At 47.2% G+C, this 24,608-nt stretch overlaps 1 protein-coding gene across 2 annotated transcripts in view; it reads right to left on the bottom strand.

Moving 5' to 3' along the window:
* Nucleotides 1-24,608, bottom strand: part of PNPLA7 (patatin like domain 7, lysophospholipase) — a 432,325-nt gene that overhangs the window by 316,927 nt on the left and 90,790 nt on the right. Inside the window, exons 12-13 of one of the 2 annotated variants that reach the window (XM_084650336.1) lie at nt 9,167-9,289; nt 6,551-6,695 (exon numbers count right to left, since the gene is read on the bottom strand). In XM_084650336.1, the coding sequence (XP_084506462.1) occupies nt 6,551-6,695; nt 9,167-9,289 (268 nt within the window). The remainder of the gene's footprint in view (nt 1-6,550; nt 6,696-9,166; nt 9,290-24,608) is intronic. The other variant, XM_084650337.1, reaches the window with a different exon arrangement.

Raw genomic sequence — 24,608 nt, 5'->3', positions numbered from 1 at the left:
AGGCCAGGAGACCCCCCCCAACCCCCAGGGGTGGTGATCTTGAGGTGGGGGGGGTAGCGGGGCGGTCACCCCCGCTCTGGCTCGGAAAGGGTTAAAGCCCGCCCTGGGAGAAGGCTGGGGCTGAGAGAAAAGGCTAGGCTGATTGGGAAGCAGCCACAGCTGGGGCCACGCCCCGATCAGGCCATAGCTGGCCCTATAAAAAGCCAGAGAGCCAGGAGCTCAAGAGTCTCTCTAGCTGTACAGAGAGAAGGACCTGGCTGCCTGGAAGTTGAGCAGGGTACCGAGAGTGGAGCATGGCTGGGGGAAGGCCAGAGGAGCTGGGGAGCTTCAGCCTGGAAAACCCGCAGGTGGCAGGCCTTGCTAAAGGCCAGGAAAGGTACTGAGGCTAGAGAGGGGTAGCCTAAAAATAGGCAGAGGCAGCTGGTCTAACCCCCTTGCCGGTGACGAGTGGTTTACAGACGGCAGTCTTCCCCAGTGAGCGGGGGCTAGATGGTGACTGGCAGTAGCCACTGAGGCAAGGTGGGGATAGAGGGTTGCGGGTTCTCCCGGGTGGGGAGACCCAGATTGTGGCTTATTGCTGGGGGCAGAACCCTGAGGTAGAGGGGCACTGGGGTCTGGGAGCGAGACGGGGGCCAGCAGCAGGCGAGACACCGGCCTGCAGAGGGCATTCCTTAGGCTGGAGAGCTAATTCCCAGGATGACCAGCAGGAGGCGACACAGCAGTGAATCGTCACACCGCTACAGTCATGGTTGCAAAAAGATCCAGTTGTGGGTAGCCCCATATTTTGAATGTGTCGTGTAGGATGGTATTGTTTATCTCCCATTCGTGATCTAGGGGAAAAGATCTGCTGAGCTCGTCTGCAGTGGTGTTTAGCGAACCAGGTAGGTAGGAGACTGAAATTTGGATATTGTGTTGGAAACACCAATTCCAAAGTTTCATAGCCTCCATGCGGAGCAAGTGGGATCGAGCTCCCCCTTGCCTGCTTATATAAAACAAGCAGGCGTGGTCAGTCATAATCCTGATGTGTTGATTCTGGATTTGCGGGAGAAATTGGAGGCAGGCGTTGCGGACCACTTGGAGCTCTGAAAGATTTGTGTGTAGTGAGGCTTCTGTAGGGGACCAGAGTTCCTGAGTGGTGTGGTGTGCCATGTGTGCTCCCCAGCCCGTGAGTGAAGCATCCATGGTAATTATAACAGAGGGGGACTCCTGCATGAACGAGATTCCGAAGCAGAGGTTGTGTGGAAGAGTCCATCATGTGGGTGGGTCCTTGACTTTGGTAGGTATGGACAGAAGTCTGTTTAGGCTGTGCACATTCAGTCTGTAGATGGTGGTCATCCAACCCTGCAGGCACCGCATGTAGAGGCATGCATTCTTGACAAAAGTGCAAGAAGCCATATGGCCGAGAAGTTGCAGACAGTCCCAGACAGTGACCTGCGGGCTGTTTTGCAACTTGGTGACAAGATTCTTTATGGTATTGAATCTGTCGGATGGGAGAGATGCAAGTCCGGTTGTGGAATCGAGATGAGCATCTATGAATTCTAGTCGTTGAGTAGGAGTTAATGTGGATTTGGTTTTGTGTATTTGTAGGCACAAACCCTGGTAGTAGTAGATGGCTTGGATGGCCTCCTCAAGAGTCTGTGTGTTGACAAGGCAATCATCCAGGTAAGGAAAAATTGACTCCTTTTTTCCATAGGGGCGCCATTGCAACAGCAAGAATCTTGGAAAAGACGCGGGGTGCTGTTGAGAGGTCAAAGGGCAGAACCCTGTATTGGTAGTGATTTGAGCCCATAACAAATGTGAGAAAACGCCTGTGGGCGGGGTGTATAGTTACATGAAAATAAGCATCCTGCAGGTCGAGGGCTGAAAACCAGTCTCCCTGCTCCAGCGCTGGAATTATGGTTGTGAGGGGTAACCATTTTGAATTTTTGCTTTTTGACTAACTTGTTGAGTCACGTGAGGTCAAGGATGGGTCACCATCCCTCACTTTTCTTTTCTGTCAAGTAGTGTGAATAAAAACCCTTTCCCCTGTGCTGATCGAGCACCATCTTGACTGCTCCTATTTGTAGAAGATGTTGGATCTCTTGGTGGAGCAAGTGGTCGTGAGAGGGGTCCATGAAGAGGGATGGGGTGGGGGCGAGCATGGGCAGGAAGGGGATGGAATAGCCCAATCAGATGACCTCTAGGGCCCATCTGTCCGTAGTGATGGCTCACCAGTTGTGGTAGAATGGGAGTCAATGGTGACCAAAAGGTTGGATGGGAAGTATAAGGTCTTCAATACCCTTGACCAAGGCTTCAAATCTGCTTATTAGATGAAGGGGGTTGGGATGGTGCCAATGTTGTGGAGCGTTGTCGTTGATGCCTGGGTCTCTGGCAGTGTTGCTGCTGGCGGTGATTGTATGGCTTCTGTTGTTGTCGTGTGCAGACCAGGTATCATGGGCGTTGGTAAGGTTGATACCTGTATTGTCTTCTTCTAGTTACCAGTGTATGGATGCCTAGGGATCTGAGCGTCGCTCTGGAATCCTTCATGGTGTCCCGATCACTGGTTTTTGCTGCAAATAACTTCTCACCATAAAAGGGGAGATCCTCCACAGTGTTTTGTATTTTGTGTGAGAAAGAAGAAGAGGTAAACCACAAAGCCTGACACATCACTATGGCTGTCACGGTGGACCTGGCAGCTATGTCTGCAGCATTGAGAGCAGCCTGCAATGCCGTGCAGGAAATAATCTGCCCTTCAGAGACTACTGCTTTGAATTATTGTCTTTTGTCCTCTCGGATGTCATTAATAAAGTCCATGAGTTTCCCATAATTTCTGTGATCATAATTGGCCGGTAGGGCTGCGTAGTTTACCACTCTAAATTGTAACGTGGATGATGCATAAACTTCGAGGCTGAGTAGGTCCATTCTTTTGCTGTCCTTGTCAGAGGGAGTGGACTGGAAATGATGCTGTTTGTTCTTTTGGTTGGCTACTTCTGCTACCAGTGAATTTGGTGCTGGGTGCGTGAAAAGGAATTCTCCCTGGAGGGGACATAGAATTTCCAGTCTACCCTTTTGTAGGTGAAGGGTATGGTGGCTGAGGTTTGCCAAATATTCTTGGCAGAGTCCATAATGGCTCCATTAATAGGTAGGGTGATCTTGAAGGAGGTCTAAGGTTGTAATATGCCAGTCAGCTCATGCTGAGTCTCCGACACTTCCTCCAGAGTGATCTTGAGCTCATTAGCCACTCTTTTGAAGAGGTCCTGAAAATGAGTAAAAACATCCACTGTTCTTGGGGGTGGGAGCATAATAGCCTCTTCTGGTGAGGTGGATGAATTATTATTTGGAGAGGGTTCAGGTGCCTCCTCATCTGCATGCAAAGTTGCAGGTTGCTCCTGTTCGTCCATTGCAGAAGTGTGGATAGGTACAGGAGGAGATCTAATGTCGCCTCTCCATAGGCTGTACCAGCTACTGTGGTGCCTGCTGTAGGACCCCCACGGGTTCCAATAATGGCATTGTCCAGGGAAGGACATGGGTGGTCCCATACACGAGTGTCCACACCAGGGTGGTAAGTCCCTGGAATATGAGGACCTTGGTCCCATGCTAGCGGGAGTGTCAAGGGGGAAGAAATGGTATGGTGAAAAAACTCCCTCCACTTCGTAGTCCTCATCACTAGAAAAGTGAGAGGGAACAGGGGATAGCAGTCAGTGCTGTGCCGATGGTCCCAGGGAGAGATCAGTATCAAGTAATGGGGAATCTGGAGTTGGCGAGATTAGCAAATCGCTGGAATGAATCAATTGTGGTGCCAACGTAGAAGTAGCCAGAATATATAGCGCTGGGTGTAGCAGCTGTGCCCTAGGTTCGGCTGGTGCCGACTGCTGCGGCGCCCCAGGCGGAGTCACGGTCGGTCGAGATGTCAGTGCCAGGACAACGACTGTCACTCTGTGCAGCACAGGCAGGCTCAGCCAACTAGGCATCAAGTCCTTCTGCGGTGCTGGGCGGTGCCATGTTCGAAGAAGCAGCCAACTTTAGTTTTTATTTTTGCACACCGGCAGTCACTGGGGGACGGGCGGCGCCGGAGGTGCCTGGAGCATCGTATGTGCTGAGCCGCGGAGTGGTCAGCTCCAACGATACAGGCCTACTCAGAGACCATTTGGATACCGGCTGGTCTCTGAGGTGATGAAGCTGGCTGTTTTTTTTTGTTGTTTTCTTGTCCTTCGTGGACTGTCTCAAGTAGGACTCCTGACCTAGGTCAGAGGAGGTCTGAGGGACTTCTCCATTAGAATTAACTTGAGTCTCAGGTCTCTGTCCTTTTGTACCCTAGCCTTCAGTCTACTGCAGTGGGCACATTTCTGGGGGACGTGGGGATTGGTCCTGCTTTGAGCAGGGGGTTGGACTAGGTGACCTCCTGAGGTCCCTTCCAACCCTGATATTCTATGATTCTATTAAACACCGAACACATTGAGAATGGCCATCAGAGATAGGGATGGCCTCTCTGCATGTAGTGCATCTCTTAAAATCTGACAAGCCAGGCATACGATAAACTGTCTGACAGAAAAAAACTGGGAAGGGAAAAAAAAATGTTCTTGGGTTTGTTTTTTTTAAAAGGGGGAAATGAAACTTATCTGCCCAAAAAAAAAAACAAACCCTAGCTAAACTGTATAAACAACTATCTATCTATCTAAAGCAAGAAATAATTGAGTGAGACTGCTGAGCTCCATCTCAGGCTGGGGATGGTAGAGAAGGAACCGAGGAGTCCGGGCCCCGCACGCATGTTATTGATGCACATTTGGCGTGAGAGGCAGGCACCACATGTGCACAGCCTGTGCGAGTTCTGTTTTAAAAATTTCAGAGCAAAGGCAGAGGGGAGCACCAACACCTGAACTGGAGCACCCACAGGGACATCTCTTGAAGAACAACATCTCGTTCTGTAAGAAAGATTCAGACACATTCACTTCTTTGAGCTGAGGTCGAAGGAAGCAGAACACAAAATCCACCCAAATAAGGTCGGAAGATGCAATTTTGAGGGATTTTAAAAGCTCCCTTACGGATTCTTGCCAAAGGAAGATATTTGCACAACCATTCAAGATGGAAGCCTACTGCATTCTACATGCCCCCATGGGTACATCATAGCCATGTGCTGCTGCTCCCTACTGAGCTGCCTTTATTTAATTTCTTCTAGGTAAATTCTAGGGAGGTCTCTTAGCTCAAACCCCTCCATATTTTTAGGGTTTCTCCTGCTACTACTTAAGTCAGGTAATTCTCTTATAGTCTCAGAGCATATTCAATTAAAATTAAGGAGTACTCTGGTCTTGCAGATATATTCATGAAATAATATTTTTCTTTATCCTTAAATTTTTAAAAATTAGGCTTGGTTTTTCTTTTTCAAGATCTTAAATCAAGAAGAAATATTGGTTCCTATTAAGGAAGTTTAGGATTCTCCTAAGACTTGGGATCTGTATCCAAAACAAAAAGACATTTCCCATCTACCTAAATCAAACAAAAGACTGTTGATACACAGCACAATACTGTGCTGCCCAGAGTATCATGTTAGTAATCAATGGCTCCATGTCTAGTTGGCAGCCGGTATCAAGCGGAGTGCCCCACGGGTCGGTCCTGGGGCCGGTTTTGTTCAATATCTTCCTTAATGATCTGGAAGATAGGGTGGATTGTACCCTTAGCAAGTTTGCAGATGACACTAAACTGGGAGGTAGGGATAGGATACAAGAGACCTAGACAAATCAGAGGATTGGGCCAAAAGAAATCTGATGAGGTTCAACAAGGACAACTGCAGAGTCCTGCACTTAGGAAGGAAGAATCCCATGCATTGCTATAGACTAGGGACCAAGCAGCTAGGCAGCAGTTCTGCAGAAAAGGACCTAGAGGTTACAGTGGACAAGAAGCTGGATATGAGTCAACAGTGTGCCCTTGTTGCCAAGAAGGCCAATGGCATTTTGGGATGCATAAGTAGGAGCATTGCCAGCAGATCGAGGGACGTGGTCTTTCCCCTCTATTCGGCATTGGTGAGACCTTATCTGGAGTACTGTGTCCAGTTTTGGGCCCCACACTACAAGAAGGATTTGGAAAAATTGGAGGGAGTCCAGCAGAGGGCAACAAAAATGATTAGGGGGCCGGAGCACATGACTTACGAGGAGAGGCTGAGGGAACTGGGATTATTTAGTCTGCAGAAGAGAAGAATGAGGGAGGATTTGATAGCTGCTTTCAACTACCTGAAAGGCAGTTCCAAAGAGGATGGATCTAGACTGTTCTCAGTGGTCCCAGATGACAGAACAAGGAGTAATGGTCTCAAGTTGCAGTAGGGGAGGTTTAGGTTGGATATTAGGAAAAACTTTTTCACTAGGAGGGTGGTAAAGCACTGGAATAGGTTACCTAGGGAGATGGTGGAATCTCCTTCCTTAGAGGTTTTTAAGGTCAGGTTTGACAAAGCCCTGGCTGGGATGATTTAGTTGGGGATTGGTCCTGCTTTGAGCAGGGGGTTGGACCTCCCGAGGTCCCTTCCAACCCTGATATTTTATGATCATAGAGGGTGCTCTGTACACATTAAAACAAATGTTACCTGTTTCTGTGGTATCCCCTGCTTTCTCCAATTTTTCTCCCCGTTCCTCCTCCGATACATTAGACAGTTGTCTTTTCACCTCTTTGTTTGAACTTCCTCCAGATGTTACACTTGCCACAGATATCAATGGGATGGCCTGGCTCTCCTGAGGGAAACGAGAGATGAAGATTTACACAGATTCACATGCATACATAGTTTCCTGTGTCTTGCAGTGCTCCATATGCAGCACATTACATGTTAGGATCTTTTAAAAGTGTGAAATAACTGCAGTCTCTTTGGGCTTTCCAGCTTTTGATGTGTTATTCAATGTAGTCTTTGTGTAGCAACACCTAGGTTCACAGCTGCTCTGCAGCCAATATAACATCATTAATCAGACGTACCTCTTCTTTCTTATACTTTTCTCAGTCTCAACTTACACACAATATATTTGTACACTTTCTGATGGGGTGTGGCAGGCATTTGATCCAGGCAATGAGGTCCTACCGCATTGGCACACCCCATCCAAAGGTGGTGTCTTTTTGAAGGAAAATGGTGTATTTAGACCTCCACAAACTGCCTAGAGAAGCCACCACAATAAGAGGTAGGCAGAACCAACAAGATTTGGTCCTCCAGTGGCTAGAAGGACCAGGAGCAGGCCAAAGCTAATCAGGGCCCAACAGGCAAGACAAAAACTAAAAGTAGAGTGAGTTTGCTGTTTGAGATGCTTCACTGGTTCAGGCTAACCTGTGATAGTCCCATTCGCTCTGCAGAGCCACTGAATTTATGAGAGAGAGATTCTAAGTCATATGAACAAAACTGTCAGCTAACTTCCAATTATTTAATCTTTGCTACTGGTGATAATGGAAGAAGCAGAAAGAGCACTACCTGAGACTCTGTGATGTTAGCACTTAGAGAAATTTTTAAGATTGCATACTGAGCAAATCTACTATGGAAACAAAAACAGGAGAGACAAGGAACGGAGCCCTCAAAGTCACTTTTCTAACCACACAGATTCAACTGAGCTTTGTGTTTCATTCTTTTTACATACATACATACATACACACACACACACACACACACTCTTCACAGTTACTGCCTGGGAATAATAGTTACGAGCTATGCCAAGAAATAACAATAATAGTACACACACTATTATAGGTCTGCAACATGCAGTGAGCTCAGGCATATAATCATATTAAAGAATACACATATTCCCAGGACACAGTATAACAGCGTGCTCATTTAAATGATTACAGGGAAGCGTGAACATAGATTAATAATGCTTTTCATTTTAAAGAAGCCATACTATCAAACGTTTAGTAAGATCCCTAAGCTAGTGAGAAAATGAGTCAATGCACATTCTGACCACGCTCTTCAGGGTCCAAGATAAACCACAAAGCAGACTTGAGTAGGGTGCAAAAGTCCACAGAGTTTACTGAAGCAGGTTCCAACACTTCCTGGGCAGGGGCTCCCTGCAACAGTCTAGTTAGGACAGCACAGACAGCCCAAGAGTCCTTTTTGTAGTAAAGCAAAGAAATAGTCCCAAAATACAACAGTCCTGTGCCAGACCTATGATCCTCGGGGGGGGGTCGGGGAGGTTCTGGCAGGCAGCAGTCTCTGCAGAGGTTCTGAGCTGGTCCTTTCCTCAGGGACCAAAGGACAGAAGTCTGTGCTCCTCTCTGGTCAGCCACCTACTGAGCTGTTCTCTTTTTAACTACCCCTTCATCACCAGACAGCAAGTGCAGGTGTAACAAGGTGAGGCTGAGTAGACCCATAGCAGCTCATTAACCTTTCCTCACTCATTGTGGGGTTGGTATGCCCTCATCAGACACACAGACAGCCATGAAATGACACATTTTCAAACTTCCATCACATCTTCAATCCCATTTATTTTAAAATTCAAAATTCATATTCCAGACTAAGAGTGAAATACATTACTTAAAGGAAAGTGCTTTTCAGTAACAGAGACATAAATATGCCCCAGAACTGCAACAGGCAGGAAGGAATAGAATGGCACAAGATAAGCCACCTCCCAGAAACATGTAAGAGTTGTTAAGAGACAAGACCTGAACTATTAGCCTTCATGATTTTGCCTCCTATCCAGCCCACCTACAGCCTTGGTTTACACCAAGACAGCCAGCGGCTGGGAACATGGAAGAACAAGGGAGCTCTGGCAGAAGTAAAAGGGACTGTCTGCAGAGCTGGGGAGTAACTGTTCAGGGGAACCAAGCTGAGACAAAGGACCCTTCTGAGGATGTCTGAAGAAGTAGGCCTGTTCAGGTTTCCATTGGGATGGTAGGACTCTAGGTAAGAGAGATGTGTGCAGACTGTTTTAAAATTCCGTTTTCTCTTATGCTTTTTTCCTACTGAAAAAACAAACAATACTTTGATTTAAAAGGGCTGTTTGTCACTGTATTTCCTGGTCATATGCTCCCAAAGGAAGAACAGCAGGTACACAAGATCAGTTGAATCTGCAGGGCAAGCACAGCTGCTACACAGGATACTGTAAGCCAGGGCCCAGTCCAGGAGCAGGAGAACAGACATTTCACCCTGTCATAAATACAAAGGGTAGGGTAACAACTTTTATGTATGCAGGAATATAAAATCCCTCTTGGCCAGAGGTATAGAATCACTTACCTGTAAGGGGTTAATTAGTTCAATTAAGCTAGTTGGCACCTGACCAGAAGGACCAATGGGGAAAGAAGATACTTTCAAATTGAGAGGGGGGATGGTTTTGTTTGTGCTCTCTGTGTGTTCCCTCTGGAGACAAAGAGAGAGACAAAGCAGGTAATCCAACTACTGAAATGATACATCTAAAATTACAGAAATTGGAAGTAATAGCAAGGAAATGCATTAGATTATCTTTTGTTTTAGATTGTAAATTTTCCCTATGCTAACAGGGAGGTTTATTCCTGCTTTTTGTAACTTTGAAGTTGAGCCTAGAGGGGGATCTTCTATGTTTTAAATCTTTTCATTACCTGGTAGAATTACCTTCCATTCTGATTTTACAGAGGTGCTTCTTTTACTTTTTTTCTTTATAATAAAGTTCTTTTAAGAATCTGATTGGTTTTTAGTGTCCTAAAAATCCAAGGGTCTGGTCTGTGCTCACCTTGTTAACCTATTTGGTTGGTATATTATTCTCAAGCCTTGCCAAGAAAGGGAGTGAAGGGCCTTGGGGGGATAGGGCTCCAAGTGGCCCCTCTCTGGATGTTTGTTTAAATCACTTGTGGTGGTAGCAATACCATCCAAGGACAGGGAAAGGAATTTGTGCCTTGGGGAAGTTTTTAACCTAAGCTGGTGGAATATAAGATTAGGGGGTCTTTCATGTGGGTCCCCACATCTGTACCCCAGAGTTCAGAGTGGGGAGGGGACCCTGACATGGTGGTAGCGGTGGGATCATTTTGAACCAGAAGCACAGACCTCAGGATTTTAAAAACATTTTTTCTTTTTGCTGATTGAAAACCAGGGAAATTTTGGGTTTGTTTTTTTTTAAAAGACACTTTTTATTTTTATATTTTTTTTAGCTGAGAGCAGCTGGAGGGTTGTTGGTTTTTTCCCCCTGCCTGAGGGCAGAGTAGTTAAGTTCCTGCAAGGGAATTCACAAGCTGTTTGTTTTTTTGTTTTTTTTTTCTTTCTAGCTCTTGGGTTAGGCTATGCTAAGCACAGGAAGGCTAGGATGATGGAAAGTGAGGTCCAAAAGAAACTAGAATTAGCCAGATTAGAAGCTGAAGAGAGACAAAAAGAACATGAAAGACAAATGGCCTTAAAGCACTTGGAGTTGGAGGCAGAGACAGCCAGAGATGAAGCTGCCCATAAAAGAGCCCTGGAGTTAAGAGACAAAGAAATAGAGGCCCAGATTTCAGCCTAGAAGCATGAACTGGCTGTTATGGAGTTGAAAAGACAAAACCCGTCAGCAGCTGGCTCCACTTCCCCAAAAATCCACAAATGGGTGCGACTATGTCCACAGTATTATGAATCCAGTGATATTGTTGAATATTTCATCACCTTTCAGAGACTGTGCACCTTCCATTCAATTTCTGAAGATCACAAGATGACCACACTGGCAGCAAAATTGACTGGAAGAGCTCTAGATATATTCAATAAGGTGCCTATTGATGATGCTTCAAACTATGGTACATTTAAGGAACTGGTTTTGAAACAGGTTTCAGAGTAACAGCCGTGTTAGTCTGTATTCGCAAAAAGAAAAGGAGTACTTGTGGCACCTTAGAGACTAACCAATTTATTTGAGCATGAGCTTTCGTGAGCTACAGCTCACTTCATCGGATGCATACCGTGGAAACTGCAGCAGACTTTATATACACACAGAGAATATGAAACAATACCTCCTCCCAGCCCACTGTCCTGCTGGTAATAGCTTATTTAAAGTTATCGTCAGGTTGGGCCATTTCCAGCACAAATCCAGGTTTTCTCACCCTCCACCCCCCAACACAAATTCACTCTCCTGCTGGTGATAGCCCATCCAAAGTGACAACTCTTTACACAATGTGCATGATAATCAAGTTGGGCCATTTCCTGCACAAATCCAGGTTCTCTCACCCCCCTCCCAAAAACCACACACACAAACTCACTCTCCTGCTGGTAATAGCTCATCCAAAGTGACCACTCTCCAAGTTTAAATCCAAGTTAAACCAGAACATCGGGGGGGGGGGGGGTTAGGAAAAAACAAGGGGAAATAGGCTACCTTGCATAATGACTTAGCCACTCCCAGTCTCTATTTAAGCCTAAATTAATAGTAACAGTTTCAGGTTACACCTGAAAACTACAGGGTTAAATTCAGGAGTCCTAAGAGGGGAGCTGGACTAAGTAAAGTGGCTTATGTAAACCAGATGAAGGATCTGTTAGATAAATGGGTCAAAGGAAGGGGTGTAACTAGCTTTGAAGGAATGTGTGATTTGGTTGTACAGGAGCAGTTCCTAACTATGACCAATGATGAAGTAAAACAGTGCTTATAGGATAAGAAAATGGACACAGCAGAAAGTCTTGCTTCTTATGCTGATCAATATGAGCAGTCCCAGACCGCCAGAGAGACGGGGCAAATCGGAACAAAACGGGTGGAGGTAGCAAAGAGAAACCACCCTGGTCGCAGTTGGGACGGATACCAGAAGGGACACCCCAAGACCACACCCTACCACCGGGGGCAGCTCAAGGCCCCACCTACACCCCAAGGAAAACCCCAGACACCTTATCCCACCACACCATTCTCCAGCAACCGACCTAGCCCCACTGACCAGAACTGTTGCCAGCACTGAGTCAGGCGCTTACAACTCTGTCTGCAGCCCCAATACCAGAGGGGCCCACCAAGCCCGCCCTGGCAGCAGCAGATAAACCTGCACAAGAGGCTCAGCCAGAGCCTGAACCCCAACCTAGCGCACCCGCGGAGAGCGGGTCACTGTCCCCGGAACCAGCCCCATCCCCTACATCACTTCCCGAGGGACCAAGCCCAGGTCCACCATCCAGTGAGGAACTGATGTCTCCAGCATCAAGGGAACAGTTTCAGGCCGAGCAGGAAGCAAATAAAAACCTCCAGGGAGCTTGGATGGAGACACGGAGCAACCCACCACCTCTCAGCTCTTCTAATCAATCCCGGTTTGTGGTAGAACGAGGACTTTTATCCACGGAAACTCTTTCTGGGGGGCACCGGGAGGACTGGCATCTGCAGAGACAGTTGGTAGTTCCAACTAAGTACCGGGTAAAGCTCTTGACCACGATCGTCCTAGTGGCCATGCTGGGGTGAACAGGACCAAAGACCGTTTGGGAAAGCCCTTCCACTGGGAGGGAATAGGCAAGGATGTTTCTACTTATGTCCGGTCTTGTGAGGTGTGCCAAAGAGGTGTGCACCTCACAAGAGGGGGGAGGGATAGCTCAGTGGTTTGAGCATTGGCCTGCTAAACCCAGGGCTGTGAGTTCAATCCTTGAGGGGGCCATTTAGGGATCTGGAGCAAAACTTGGGGATTGGTCCTGCTTTGAGCCTGGGGCTGGACTAGATGACCTCCTGAGGTCCCTTCCAACCCTGATATTCTATGATTCTATGAAAGAGTGGGAAAACCCCAAGAACAGGTCAAAACCCCTCTCCAGCCACTCCCCATCATTGAGGTTCCATTTCAGCGAGTAGTTGTGGATATTCGGGGTCCTTTCCCAAAAGAAACACCCAGACGAAAGCAATACATACTGACTTTCATAGATTTTGCCAACCAATGGCCGGAAGCAGTAGCTCTCAGCAACACCAGGGCTAAAAGTGTGTGCCAGGGACTAGCAGACATTTTTGCCAGGGTAGGTTGGCCCTCCCACATCCTTACAGATTCGGGAACTAATTTCCTGACAGGGAGCATGAAAAGCCTTTGGGAAGCTCATGGGGTGAACCACTTGGTTGCCACCCCTTACCACCATTAAACAAATGGCCTGGTGGAGAAGTTTAATGGAACTTTGGGGGCCATGATATGTAAATTCGTAAATGTGCACTCCAATGATTAGGACCTAGTGTTGTAGCAGTTGCTCTTTGCCTACAGGGCTGTACCACATCCCAGTTTAGGGTTTTCCCCATTTAAACTTGTGTATGGCTGTGAGGTTAAGGGGCCATTACAGTTGATGAAGCAGCAATGGGAGGGGTTTACACATTCTACAGGAACTAACATTCTGGACTTTGTAACCAACCTACAAAACACCCTCCGAAACTCTTTGGCCCTTGCTAGAGAAAACCTAAAAGATGCTCAGGAAGAGCAAAAGGCCTGGTATGATAAACATACCAGAGAGCGTTCCTTCAAAGTAGGGGACCAGGTCATGGTCTTCAAGGCGCTCCAGGCCCATAAGATGGAAGTGTCGTGGGAAGGGCCATTCACAATCCTAGAGTGCCTGGGAGCTGTTAACTATCTCATAGCATTCCCCACCTCCAACTGAAAGCCTAAGGTGTACCATGTTAATTCTCTAAAGCCCTTTTATTCCAGAGAATTAAAGGTTTGTCAGTTTACAGCCCAGGGAGAAGATGACACTGAGTGGCCTGAAGGTGTCTACTATGAAGGAAAAAGTGACGGTGGCGTGGAAGAGGTGAACCTCTCAATGACCAGCAGATCAAGGAGATGTGGACTAGCTTCGTGCCGATGTCCTCAGCCACCCCAGGATGGACCGAACAGGCATACCACTCCATTGACACAGGTAATGCTCGCCCAATTAGAGCCCAACCTTACTGGGTGGCTCCTCAAGCCAAAACTGCTATAGAACGGGAGATCCGGTATATGCTACAGATGGGGGTAATCCGCCCCTCTGGCAGTGCATGGGCATCTCCAGTGGTTCTAGTTCCCAAACCAGATGGGGAAATACACTTTTGCGTGAACTGTAAGCTAAATGCTGTGACTTCCCCCGACAACTATCCAATGCCATGCACAGATGAGCTACTGGAGAAACTGGGACGTGGCCAGTTCATCTCTACCTTGGACGTAACCAAGGGGTACTGGCAGGTACCGCTAGATGAATCCGCCAAGGAAAGGTCAGCCTTCACCACCCATGTAGGGCTGTATGAATTTAATGTGCTCCCTTTCGGGCTGCAAAATGCACCCACCACCTTCCAGAAACTTGTACATAGTCTCCTAGCGGGATTGGGAGAATCTGCAGTCGCCTACCTTGACGATGTGGCCAAATTTTCTGATTCATGGGAAGAACACCTGGAGCATCTGTAAAAAGTCTTCAAGCGCATAAGGGAGGCAGGGCTAACTGTTAAGGCTAAAAAGTGTCAAACAGGCCTAAACACCAGCTGGGTCAAGGAACTATCAACCCCCTACAGGCCAAAGTGGATGCTATCCAAAAAAGGCCTGTCCCAAAGTCAAAGAAACAGGTCCAATCCTTCTTAGGGTAGGCCAGATATTACAGGATTTATACCGCACTACAGCCAAATCACTGCCCCACTGACAGACCTGACCAAAAAGAAACAGCCAAATGCTATTCAGTGGACCGAAGAGTGTCAGAAGGCCTTTAACCAGCTTAAAGTGACACTCATGTCTGACCCTGTGCTAAGGGCCCCAGACTTTGACAAATCGTTCCTAGTTACCACAGATGCGTCCGAGCGTGGTGTGGGAGCAGTTTTAATGCAGGAAGGACCAGATCAAGAATTCCATCCTGTCGTGTTTCTCAGCAAAAAAATGTCTGAAAGGTAAAGCCACTGGTCAATCACCGAAAAGAGGCGGTTACTCACCCTGTGCAGTAACTGACATTCTTCGAGATGAGTGTCCCTGTGGGTGCTCCACTTCAGGTCAAGGTGCGTCCCAGCGACTTCAATCAGAGATTTCTACAGCAGTATCCCTACAGGCTCTGCACGCACTGTGCCTGCCTCTCGAGCTGTCAGTGTTCTAATAACACGTGCGTGGCCTAGTCTCCTCAGTTCCTTCTCTACAACGGAGTGTGTTACAAATTCCCAAGTAGAGGGGAGGAGGGCGGATAGTGAAGTACCCACAGGGACACTCATCTCGAAGAACATCAGTTACTGCACAGGGGTGAGTAACCTCCTCTTTGAAAGATGTCCCTGTGGGTGCTGCACTTCAGGTGACTAAAAAGCAGTATCCCTTAGGATGGTTGGGACTTGTATGAGACAAGAAGGCTGTTGACAAGACAACTCTACCCAATCTGGTGTCGGAGGCTGCAGTGTGAATGAGAGCATAGTGATTGCATATGTCAGACAGTGGGACATTACGGAGAAAGGCTGTGGAGGTGGAGACAGCTCTAGTAGAGTGTGATCTAATTGACGTAGGAAGTTGTATTTGCCTGAGTTGGTAACAAAGGCGTACGCAGTCAGCAATCCATTTGGAAAGTCTCTGTGTAGAGATAGCATTTCCTTGTGAGTGCTGAGTAGTAGAGACAAAAAGTCTGGGGGTTTTCCTAAACTGTTTTGTTCTATCCAGGTAAAAGGATAATGCTCTGCGAACATCAAGAGTGTGTATTGTTGTTTCAAACGCATTATCGTGACATTTTGGGAAAAATGTTGGAAGGTGTATAGGTTCATTGAGGTGAAAGGAAGAGTGTAGCTTAGGTAAGAACCTTGGATGCGTGCAGACTGTGTGACCTTATCGCAGAAGAACGTGGTATACGGCGGGTCCTCCATAAGCACCCCCATTTCTCCTACTTGTCTGGGAGACATAATTGCTATGAGGAAGGCAGTCTTCATGGATAGGTGGAGAAGGGAGCAGGTAGCCATCGGTTCAAAGGGTGTATCCATCAGGGCTTTGAGGACTAGGTGTAAATCCCAAGGTTCAGCAGGTGGTTTCACATCCGGGTATAACGTCTGGATGCCCTTCAGGAACCTTTTGGTGATTGGATGGGCAAAGACTGTTACATCGTCAACCTTATGGTGGAAGCCGGTGATTGCCGCGAGATGAATCTTGAGTGAACTCGTAGAGAGGCCAGATGTTTTAAGGTGTAACGGGTAATCCAATATCAGTGGGCGTGAAGCAGAAACTGGAGAGGTTGGTTTGCCAGCACACCAAGATGTGAACTGTTGCCATTTATGCAGGTAGGTAGTGCGCGTGTTGTGTGTTCTGCTGTGTAGCAAGACAGTGCTTACTTGGTCCGAACATGTTAACTCCACATTAGAGAACCATTGATCAGCCAGGCCCTCAGATGGAGACATTGTACGTTGGGCTGAAATAGTTGTCCTCTGCGTTGTGATAGGAGGTTGCTGAGTGGTGGAAGGGGAATGGGTGGCTTGACTGACATGCGCAGGAGAAAGGGGTACCACCGTTGTCTGGGCCACGCTGGGACTATGAGAATGATGTTGGCTCTGTCTGTTCATATCTTCTGAATTACTTTGTGCAATAGAGGCATTGGTGGGAATGCGTACATGAGAGTCTTGGTCCAAGGGAGCATAAAGGCATCCTCCCGTGAGTGTTTCCGCAGGTCTGCTCTGGAGCAGAATGTCGGGCATTTTTCGTTTTTTGCTGTGGTGAATAGATCCAGTTGGTGATAACCCCAGATCTGGAAAATGTTGGAACGAATGGTGTAGTTGAGTTCCCACTCGTGCTGTAAGGGGAACGATTGGCTGAACTCATCTGTGGCGGTATCCTGAGAACCTGGCAGGTATGAGGCAGAGATATGGATGTTGTGTTGAAGGCACCAGTTCCAAAGTTTTACCGCCCCTCTGAGCAAAGGGAGTGTGATCGGGCTCCCCGTGTCTGTTGACATGGTCATGCACATGCACGTGATGTTGTCAGTCATGATTCGAATTCGGCAGTTTTGGATGGGAAGGAAATGGAGGCAGGCATTGCATACGGCCCGGAGCTCTAGCAAATTATATGAAGCCTGGTTTCTGAAGTGGCCCAGAGACCCTGAGTGGTGAGGTGGCCGATGTGTGCTCCCCATCCCGTGAGGGATGCATCTGTGGTGATGGTAATCGAAGTGGGATCTTGTTGGAAGGGAATCCCTGTGCAGAGGTTGATGAGAGAGGTCCACCAGAGGAGTGAGTCCTTGACTTTCTGGGGCATAGTTAGTCACCTGTTTACCTGTGCTTGTTTGGTTTGTATATCATGGCTAGGCAACCCTGAAGGAATCGCATGTACAGGCGAGCATTTGTGATGACAAATGTGCAAGTGGCCATATGTCCTAAGAGCTGCAGGGAGTCTCGGACTGTAGTCTGTGGGCTGGCATGTATCTGGGTAATAAAGATACCCATTGTGTGGAATCTGTCCTGGGGGAGAGATGCAAGATCGGTGGTGGAATCGAAGTGGGCGCCAATGAAGTCAATTTGTTGGGCAGGTTGTAAGGTAGATTTGTTTTTGTTTATTTGCAGGCCCAAGGTGCGGAAGCAGTGAAGGGTTGCAAGACTTGTGTGGTTCGCTACTAACTGAGTGGGAGACTTGAGGAGACAATTATCCAGGTAAGGAAATATGAGGATTCCTTTTTTCCTGAGATGGGCTATTACAACTGCTAGCACCTTGGAGAAGACACATGGTATGGATGAAAGGCCAAAAGGGAGGACCCTGTACTGGTAGTGTTGCGCTCCCACAGCAAACGTGAGGAAACATCAAGGGGCAGAGTGGACAGAGACATGGAAATATGCGTCTTGGAGGTCGAGGGTTGAAAACCAATCTCCTTGCTCCAGCGTCGGAATTATCATTGGGAGAGTAACCATCTGGAATCTCTGTTTCTTGACAAACTTGTTCAAACATCGAAGATCAAGGATAGGGCGCCAACTGCCACTTTTCTTTTCCATCAAGAAGTAGTGGGAGTAAAACCCTTTCTCTCTGTGTTGAGGGTGTACCTCCTCTATTGCTCCGAGATGTATGAGATGTTGTACCTCTTGACAGAGCAATTGTTCGTGAGAGGGGTCCCTGAAGAGGGGTGGGTGGGAGGTAAGGAGAGGAAGGGGATGGCATAACTCAATCTGATCATTTCCAGGACCCATCTGTCTGTAGTGATGGTTTGCCAGTTGGCCAGGAATGGACGCAAATGGTGTCCAAAAAAATGGTTGGTTGGAGTTGGCACTGGAGAGGATGCAAGGTTTTCTATACCCTCGACCAAGACTTCAAATTTGTTTATTTGGGTTAGGAGGGTAGGTCACTGTTGTTTGCGGAGGGCGATGTCATTGGTTCCTGGGCCTGTGTCGTTGTTGTTGTTGCGTATCATATTGTCTGAAAGGTGGATGTTGCACAAAGGTATGGTAAAACAGTCGTTGGTATGGCTGATATCGATATTGTCTCTTCTTTGAAGCAGATGTTTGGATGCTTAAGGATTGGAGAGTGGCACGGGAATCCTTCATGGAGTGAAGGACCTCATTGGTTGTAGCGGCAAAGAGCTTCTCTCCATCGAAAGGCAGCTCTTAGACCATATTCTGTATCTCCTTCAGAAAGGAGGAAGAAGCAAGCCATGAGGACCGCCGCATGATGACAGCTGTGGATCTGGCCACTGCGTCCGCAGCGTCAAGGGCAGCTTGAAGAGCTGCGTAGGAGAATAATTGGCCCTCGGACACCATTGCTTTATATTATTATTTATCCTCCGATACATCATCAATAAATTGCATTACCTTAACATAATTTTTGTGGTCATATTTTGCTCAGAGCGCTGCGTAGTTCGCTACTCTAAATTGCAAAGTGGAAGAATACACTTTGCGGCCGAAGGAGTCCAGTCTCTTGTTATCTTTGTCTGTGGAGCGGTGGAGTGGAGCAGAAGTGTTGGTATTTGTTTTTCTGATTGGCCGCGTCGACCACTAGTGAATTAGGTGAGGGGTGCATAGAAACTCAGAACCATTAGATGGAACAAAATATTTTCGGTCCAATCTCTTGCTAGCGGGTGTTATTGTATCTGGGGTCTGCCAAATAGTTTTAGCAGGTTCCATAATGGACCCATTAATTGGTGGGGCTATTCTGGAGGAGGTCATAGCTTGCAGGATGTCGGTAAGCTCGTGGTGTGTTTCAGGTACCTCCTCCAGGGTAATCTTGAGCTCTTCTGCTACTCTGTGAAACAACTCTTCAAGTGAGCAAGTTCATCAGTAGCGGGAGGTGGTGGGGGTGCCATGGCATCTTGTGGTGTTATTGCTATAGAGGAGGTGTGTGGGGCAGTGTCCTCTGTAGGGGTGGCAGCCACTTCAGGTCTTATCTGGGTTTCAGTGTAAACAGGCAGTGGGGAGGTTCTGACAGCTTTCCTCCAGGCAGCCCGTAGAAGACCTGAGTGTGGTGCGGTGTAGGTCCATGGACCCGTGTGGCCATTGCCCCGGGCGGGGCATTGGTGGTCCCATACAGGGATTGCCATACCAGTGTGGATAGCCTTGAGGATACGGAGATCGTGCTGAAATGTCTCCCCCAGTTGTAGGTAACTGACTCTGGGAAGAGTATTGAGAGAAAAACATCTGGTCATCATATTCCTCTTCCCCTCCATCCCACACTTCATTGGAGGGGCTTGAAGTGGTAGGGGAGTACTGAAGGTAGGTCGCTAAAGGTCTCGGTGATAGGCTGGTGCTGAGAAGAGGAGAGTCAGGAGCATGGGACACCCTTAACTCCTTTGGCTGTAAAAGCTGCGGTGGAGCTGAGTGACCAGGAGTCAGTGCTGGTGTAGCTGGTGGAGGCAGAGTCTGCTGAGGCGTCTGCTGGTGCACTGAAGGGTGTCCCGGGGGCGCAAGCGGCTCCACGGAGTAGGAGCCCCTGAGGCAGGCACTGCAAGGGAGGCAGGAGACCTCAGCAGGCTCGGTGCTGAGAGCGGCAGCTGTAAAAGCGGCACCACAAGATCAAAGGACGGTGCTGCAGCTTGTGCTGTCGGCACTGTAGCAGCTCTCGACACCGTACTAGCAAAACTGGCTGTAGGAGAGCTGAAAGAAGCGGGCAACTGGAAGCTCTGAGCCTCGGCTCCGTGTAGTGGGGCAGCTGACTCACGGTCGGTGCCTGCCGTGTGGAAGGTGCTGAGCCACGGAGCCAGAGTCAGCAGAGACTGGAGAGCCGGTTTTAACATTTTCCCTAAGGAACGACTCCTGACGGGAGAGGAAGCTGGCCATTTTTTTGCTTTTCCTTTGCCTCTGGAGGGTGTCACAGAGGATTGCTGGCCAGGGTCAGAGGCAGGTCTGAGGGAGTTTTCCAGGAGCAGCATTTTAAGCCTGAGTACCCTGTCCTTGCAGGTCAGCGCTTTCAATTTGCTAGAGCGGACACTTTTGGGGGGTACATGAGACTGCCCCAAACAGCGTACGCACTGTGAATGCCCGTCTGAGATGGGGATGGCATCCTTACAGGAGGCGCATCTCTTGAAGCCTGGGGAGCCAGGCATGTCTGAAACCACAGAGGATTTTAAGAAATAAAAGTAACTTCTCTAAGTAGGTTTCAGAGTAACAACCGTGTTAGTCTGTATTCGCAAAAAGAAAAGGAGTACTTGTGGCACCTTAGAGACTAACCAATTTATTTGAGCGTAAGCTTTCGTGAGATACAGCTCACTTCATCGGATGCATACTGTGGAAAGTGTAGAAGATCTTTTTGTATACACAAAGAGTGAAAAAATACCTCCCCCCATCCCACTCTCCTGCTGGTAATAGCTTATCTAAAGTGATCACCCTCCTTACAATGTGTATGATAATCAAGATGGGCCATTTTCAGCACAAATCCAGCATTTAACAAGAACGTCTGAGGAGGGGAGGGGGTAGGAAAAAACAAGGGGAAATAGGTTACCTTGCATAATGACTTAGCCACTCCCAGTCTCTATTCAAGCCTAAGTTAATTGTATCCAATTTGCAAATGAATTCCAATTCAACAGTCTCTCGCTGGAGTCTGGATTTGAAGTTTTTTTGTTGTAATATCGCAACTTTCATGTCTGTAATCGCGTGACCAGAGAGATTGAAGTGTTCTCCGACTGGTTTATGAATGTTACAATTCTTGACATCTGATTTGTGTCCATTTATTCTTTTACGGAGAGATTGTCCAGTTTGACCAATGTACATGGCAGAGGGGCATTGCTGGCACATGATGGCATTTATCACATTGGTGGATGTGCAGGTGAACGAGCCTCTAATAGTGTGGCTGATGTGATTAGGCCCTGTGATGGTGTCCCCTGAATAGATATGTGGGCACAGTTGGCAACGGGCTTTGTTGCAAGGATAGGTTCCTGGGTTAGTGGTTCTGTTGTGTGGTATGTGGTTGCTGGTGAGTATTTGCTTCAGGTTGGGGGGCTGTCTGTAGGCAAGGACTGGCCTGTCTCCCAAGATTTGTGAGTGTGTTGGCTCATCCTTCAGGATAGGTTGTAGATCCTTAATAATGCGTTGGAGGGGTTTTAGTTGGGGGCTGAAGGTGACGGCTAGTGGTGTTCTGTTATTTTCTTTGTTAGGCCTGTCCTGGAGTAGGTGACTTCGGGGAACTCTTCTGGCTCTGTCAATCTGTTTCTTCACTTCCACAGGTGGGTACTGTAGTTGTAAGAGTGCTTGATAGAGATCTTGTAGGTGTTTGTCTCTGTCTGAGGGGTTGGAGCAAATGCGGTTGTATCGCAGAGCTTGGCTATAGACGATGAATCGTGTAGTGTGGTCAGGGTGAAACCTGCAGGCATGTAGGTAAGAATAGTGGTCAGTAGGTTTCCGGTATAGGGTGGTGTTTATGTGACCATTGTTTATTAGCACTGTAGTGTCCAGGAAGTGGATCTCTTGTGTGGACTGGACCAGGCTGAGGTTGATGGTGGGATGGAAATTGTTGAAATCATGGTGGAATTCCTCAAGGGCTTCTTTTCCATGGGTCCAGATGATGAAGATGTCATCAATATAGCGCAAGTAGAGTAGGGGCGTTAGGGGACGAGAGCTGAGGAAGCATTGTTCTAAGTCAGCCATAAAAATGTTGGCATATTGTGGGGCCATGCGGGTACCCATAGCAGTGCCACTGATCTGAAGGTATACATTGTCCCCAAATGTAAAATAGTTATGGGTAAGGACAAAGTCAAAGTTCAGCCACCAGGTTGACTGTGACATTATCGGGGATAGTGTTCTTGACGGCTTGTAGTCCATCTTTGTGTGTCTCTGTCTCAGACAGAGACAAACACCTACAAGATCTCTATCAAGCATTCTTACAACTACAGTACCCACCTGTGGAAGTGAAGAAACAAATTGATAGAGCCAGAAGAGTTCCCCGAAGTCACCTACTACAGGACAGGCCTAACAAAGAAAATAACAGAACACCACTAGCCGTCACCTTCAGCCCCCAACTAAAACCCCTCCAACGCATTATTAAGGATCTACAACCTATCCTGAAGGATGAGCCAACACTCTCACAAATCTTGGGAGACAAGCCAGTCCTTGCCTACAGACAGCCCCCCAACCTGAAGCAAATACTCACCAGCAACCACATACCACACAACAGAACCACTAACCCAGGAACCTATCCTTGCAACAAAGCCCGTTGCCAACTGTGCCCACATATCTATTCAGGGGACACCATCACAGGGCCTAATAACATCAGCCACACTATCAGAGGCTCATTCACCTGCACATCCACCAACGTGATATATGTCATCATGTGCCAGCAATGCCCCTCTGCCATGTACATTGGTCAAACTGGACAGTCTCTCCGTAAAAGAATAAATGGACACAAATCAGATGTCAAGAATTGTAACATTCATAAACCAGTCGGAGAACACTTCAATCTCTCTGGTCACGCGATTACAGACATGAAAGTTGCGATATTACAACAAAAAAACTTCAAATCCAGACTCCAGCGAGAGACTGTTGAATTGGAATTCATTTGCAAATTGGATACAATTAACTTAGGCTTGAATAGAGACTGGGAGTGGCTAAGTCATTATGCAAGGTAACCTATTTCCCCTTGTTTTTTCCTACCCCCTCCCCTCCTCAGACGTTCTTGTTAAACCCCGGATTTGTGCTGAAAATGGCCCATCTTGATTATCATACACATTGTAAGGAGGGTGATCACTTTAGATAAGCTATTACCAGCAGGAGAGTGGGGTGGGGGGAGGTATTTTTTCACTCTTTGGGTGTATAAAAAGATCTTCTACACTTTCCACAGTATGCATCCGATGAAGTGAGCTGTAGCTCAAGAAAGCTTATGCTCAAATAAATTGGTTAGTCTCTAAGGTGCCACAAGTCCTCCTTTTCTTTTTATCTAAGTAGTAATTCTAATGACTGAAACGATCTAACTAAACTGAGAAACAAGCTAATGAGCTAGTCTCGAAGAGCACTACTGAACGCGGTCTCTAGCTGGGGAAGGTAGAGAAGGGATTGAGAAGCCTGGGCTGTGCATGCGCTATTCAAACACTGACAGCTCGAGAGGCAGGCACGGAGCGTGCACACCCTGTAGGGGTGCTGCTGGAGAAATCTCCAATCGAAGGCGCTGGAACGCACCTGGACCTGAAGTGGAGCACCCACAGGGACATCTCTCAAAGAAGGAGGAATGTTACACCATTGTGTACACTCTGGAAAAACTACGCCCATGTGTTTGGGGATGGTGTTTCCACCTGCAAACAGACCATGTTGCGCTGAAGTGACTTCATACCATCAACGAAAATAACAAAAAACTTCTTCGGTGGAGTTTAGCTCTCCAAGATTTTGATTTTGAAATACAACACATTTCAGGAGCTTCTAACAAAGTGGCTGATGCACTCTCCCGTGAAAGTTTCCCAGAATCAACTGGTTAAAATCGCCTATAAAACGTGGGAAATATACTACTGATTATATAAAAACTAATGATATCTAAAGGTGCATATGTCTTAATAACTCTGTTTTCTCCTAGAGCTCCAGGAAGAAATCAGAGCCAATGTGGAATAGGCTGTCCAGCACCATCTGTGATTTGAGGGGGGTGTTATAAATACAAAGGGAAGGGAAACAACCTTTACGTATGCAGTAATATAAAATCCCTCTTGGCCAGAGGTACAGAATAACGCGTTACACGTAAGTGAATCAGTTCAATTAACATAGTTGGCACCTGACTAGAGGGACCAATGGGGAAAGAAGATACTTTCAAATTGAGTGGGGGGGGGGAAGAGAGGAGGAGGTTTTGTTAGTGCTCTCTGCGTGTTCCCTCTGGAGACAAAGAGAGAGACAAAGCAGGTAATCCAACTCCTACTGAAATGATACATCTAAAATTACAGAAATTGGAAGTAATAGCAAGGAAATGCATTAGATTATCTTTTGTTTTAGCATGTGAATTTTCCCTATGCTTTATTCCTGCTTTTTGTAACTTTGAAATTGAGCCTAGAGGGGGATCTTCTGTGTTTTAAATCTTTTCATTACCCTATAAAATTACCTTCCATCCTGATTTTACAGAGGTGCTTCTTTTACTTTTTTTCTTTATAATAAAGTTCTTCTTTTAAGAACCTGATTGGTTTTTAGTGTCCTAAATACCTAAGAGTCTGGTCTGTACTCACCTTGTTAACCTATTTGGTTGGTATATTATTCTCAAGCCTCCCCAGGAAAGGGGCTTGGGGGGATATTTTGGTGGGGGGGAATAGGGCTCCAAGTGGTCTTTCCCTGAATGTTTGTTTAAATCACTTGGTGGTGGCAGCAATACCGTCCAAGGACAAGGAAAGGAATTTGTGCCTAGGGGAAGTTTTTAACCTAAGCTGGTAGAAATAAGCTTAGGGGGTCTTTCATGTAGGTCCCCACATCTGTACCCCA

This window comes from Lepidochelys olivacea, assembly GCF_965140295.1.
Source record: "Lepidochelys olivacea isolate rLepOli2 genome assembly, chromosome: 16".
In the NCBI taxonomy this organism is placed as follows: Eukaryota; Metazoa; Chordata; order Testudines; family Cheloniidae; genus Lepidochelys; species Lepidochelys olivacea.
Note: the sequence above shows the minus strand (reverse complement) of the source record. Positions and strands in the feature narration are given on the sequence as shown.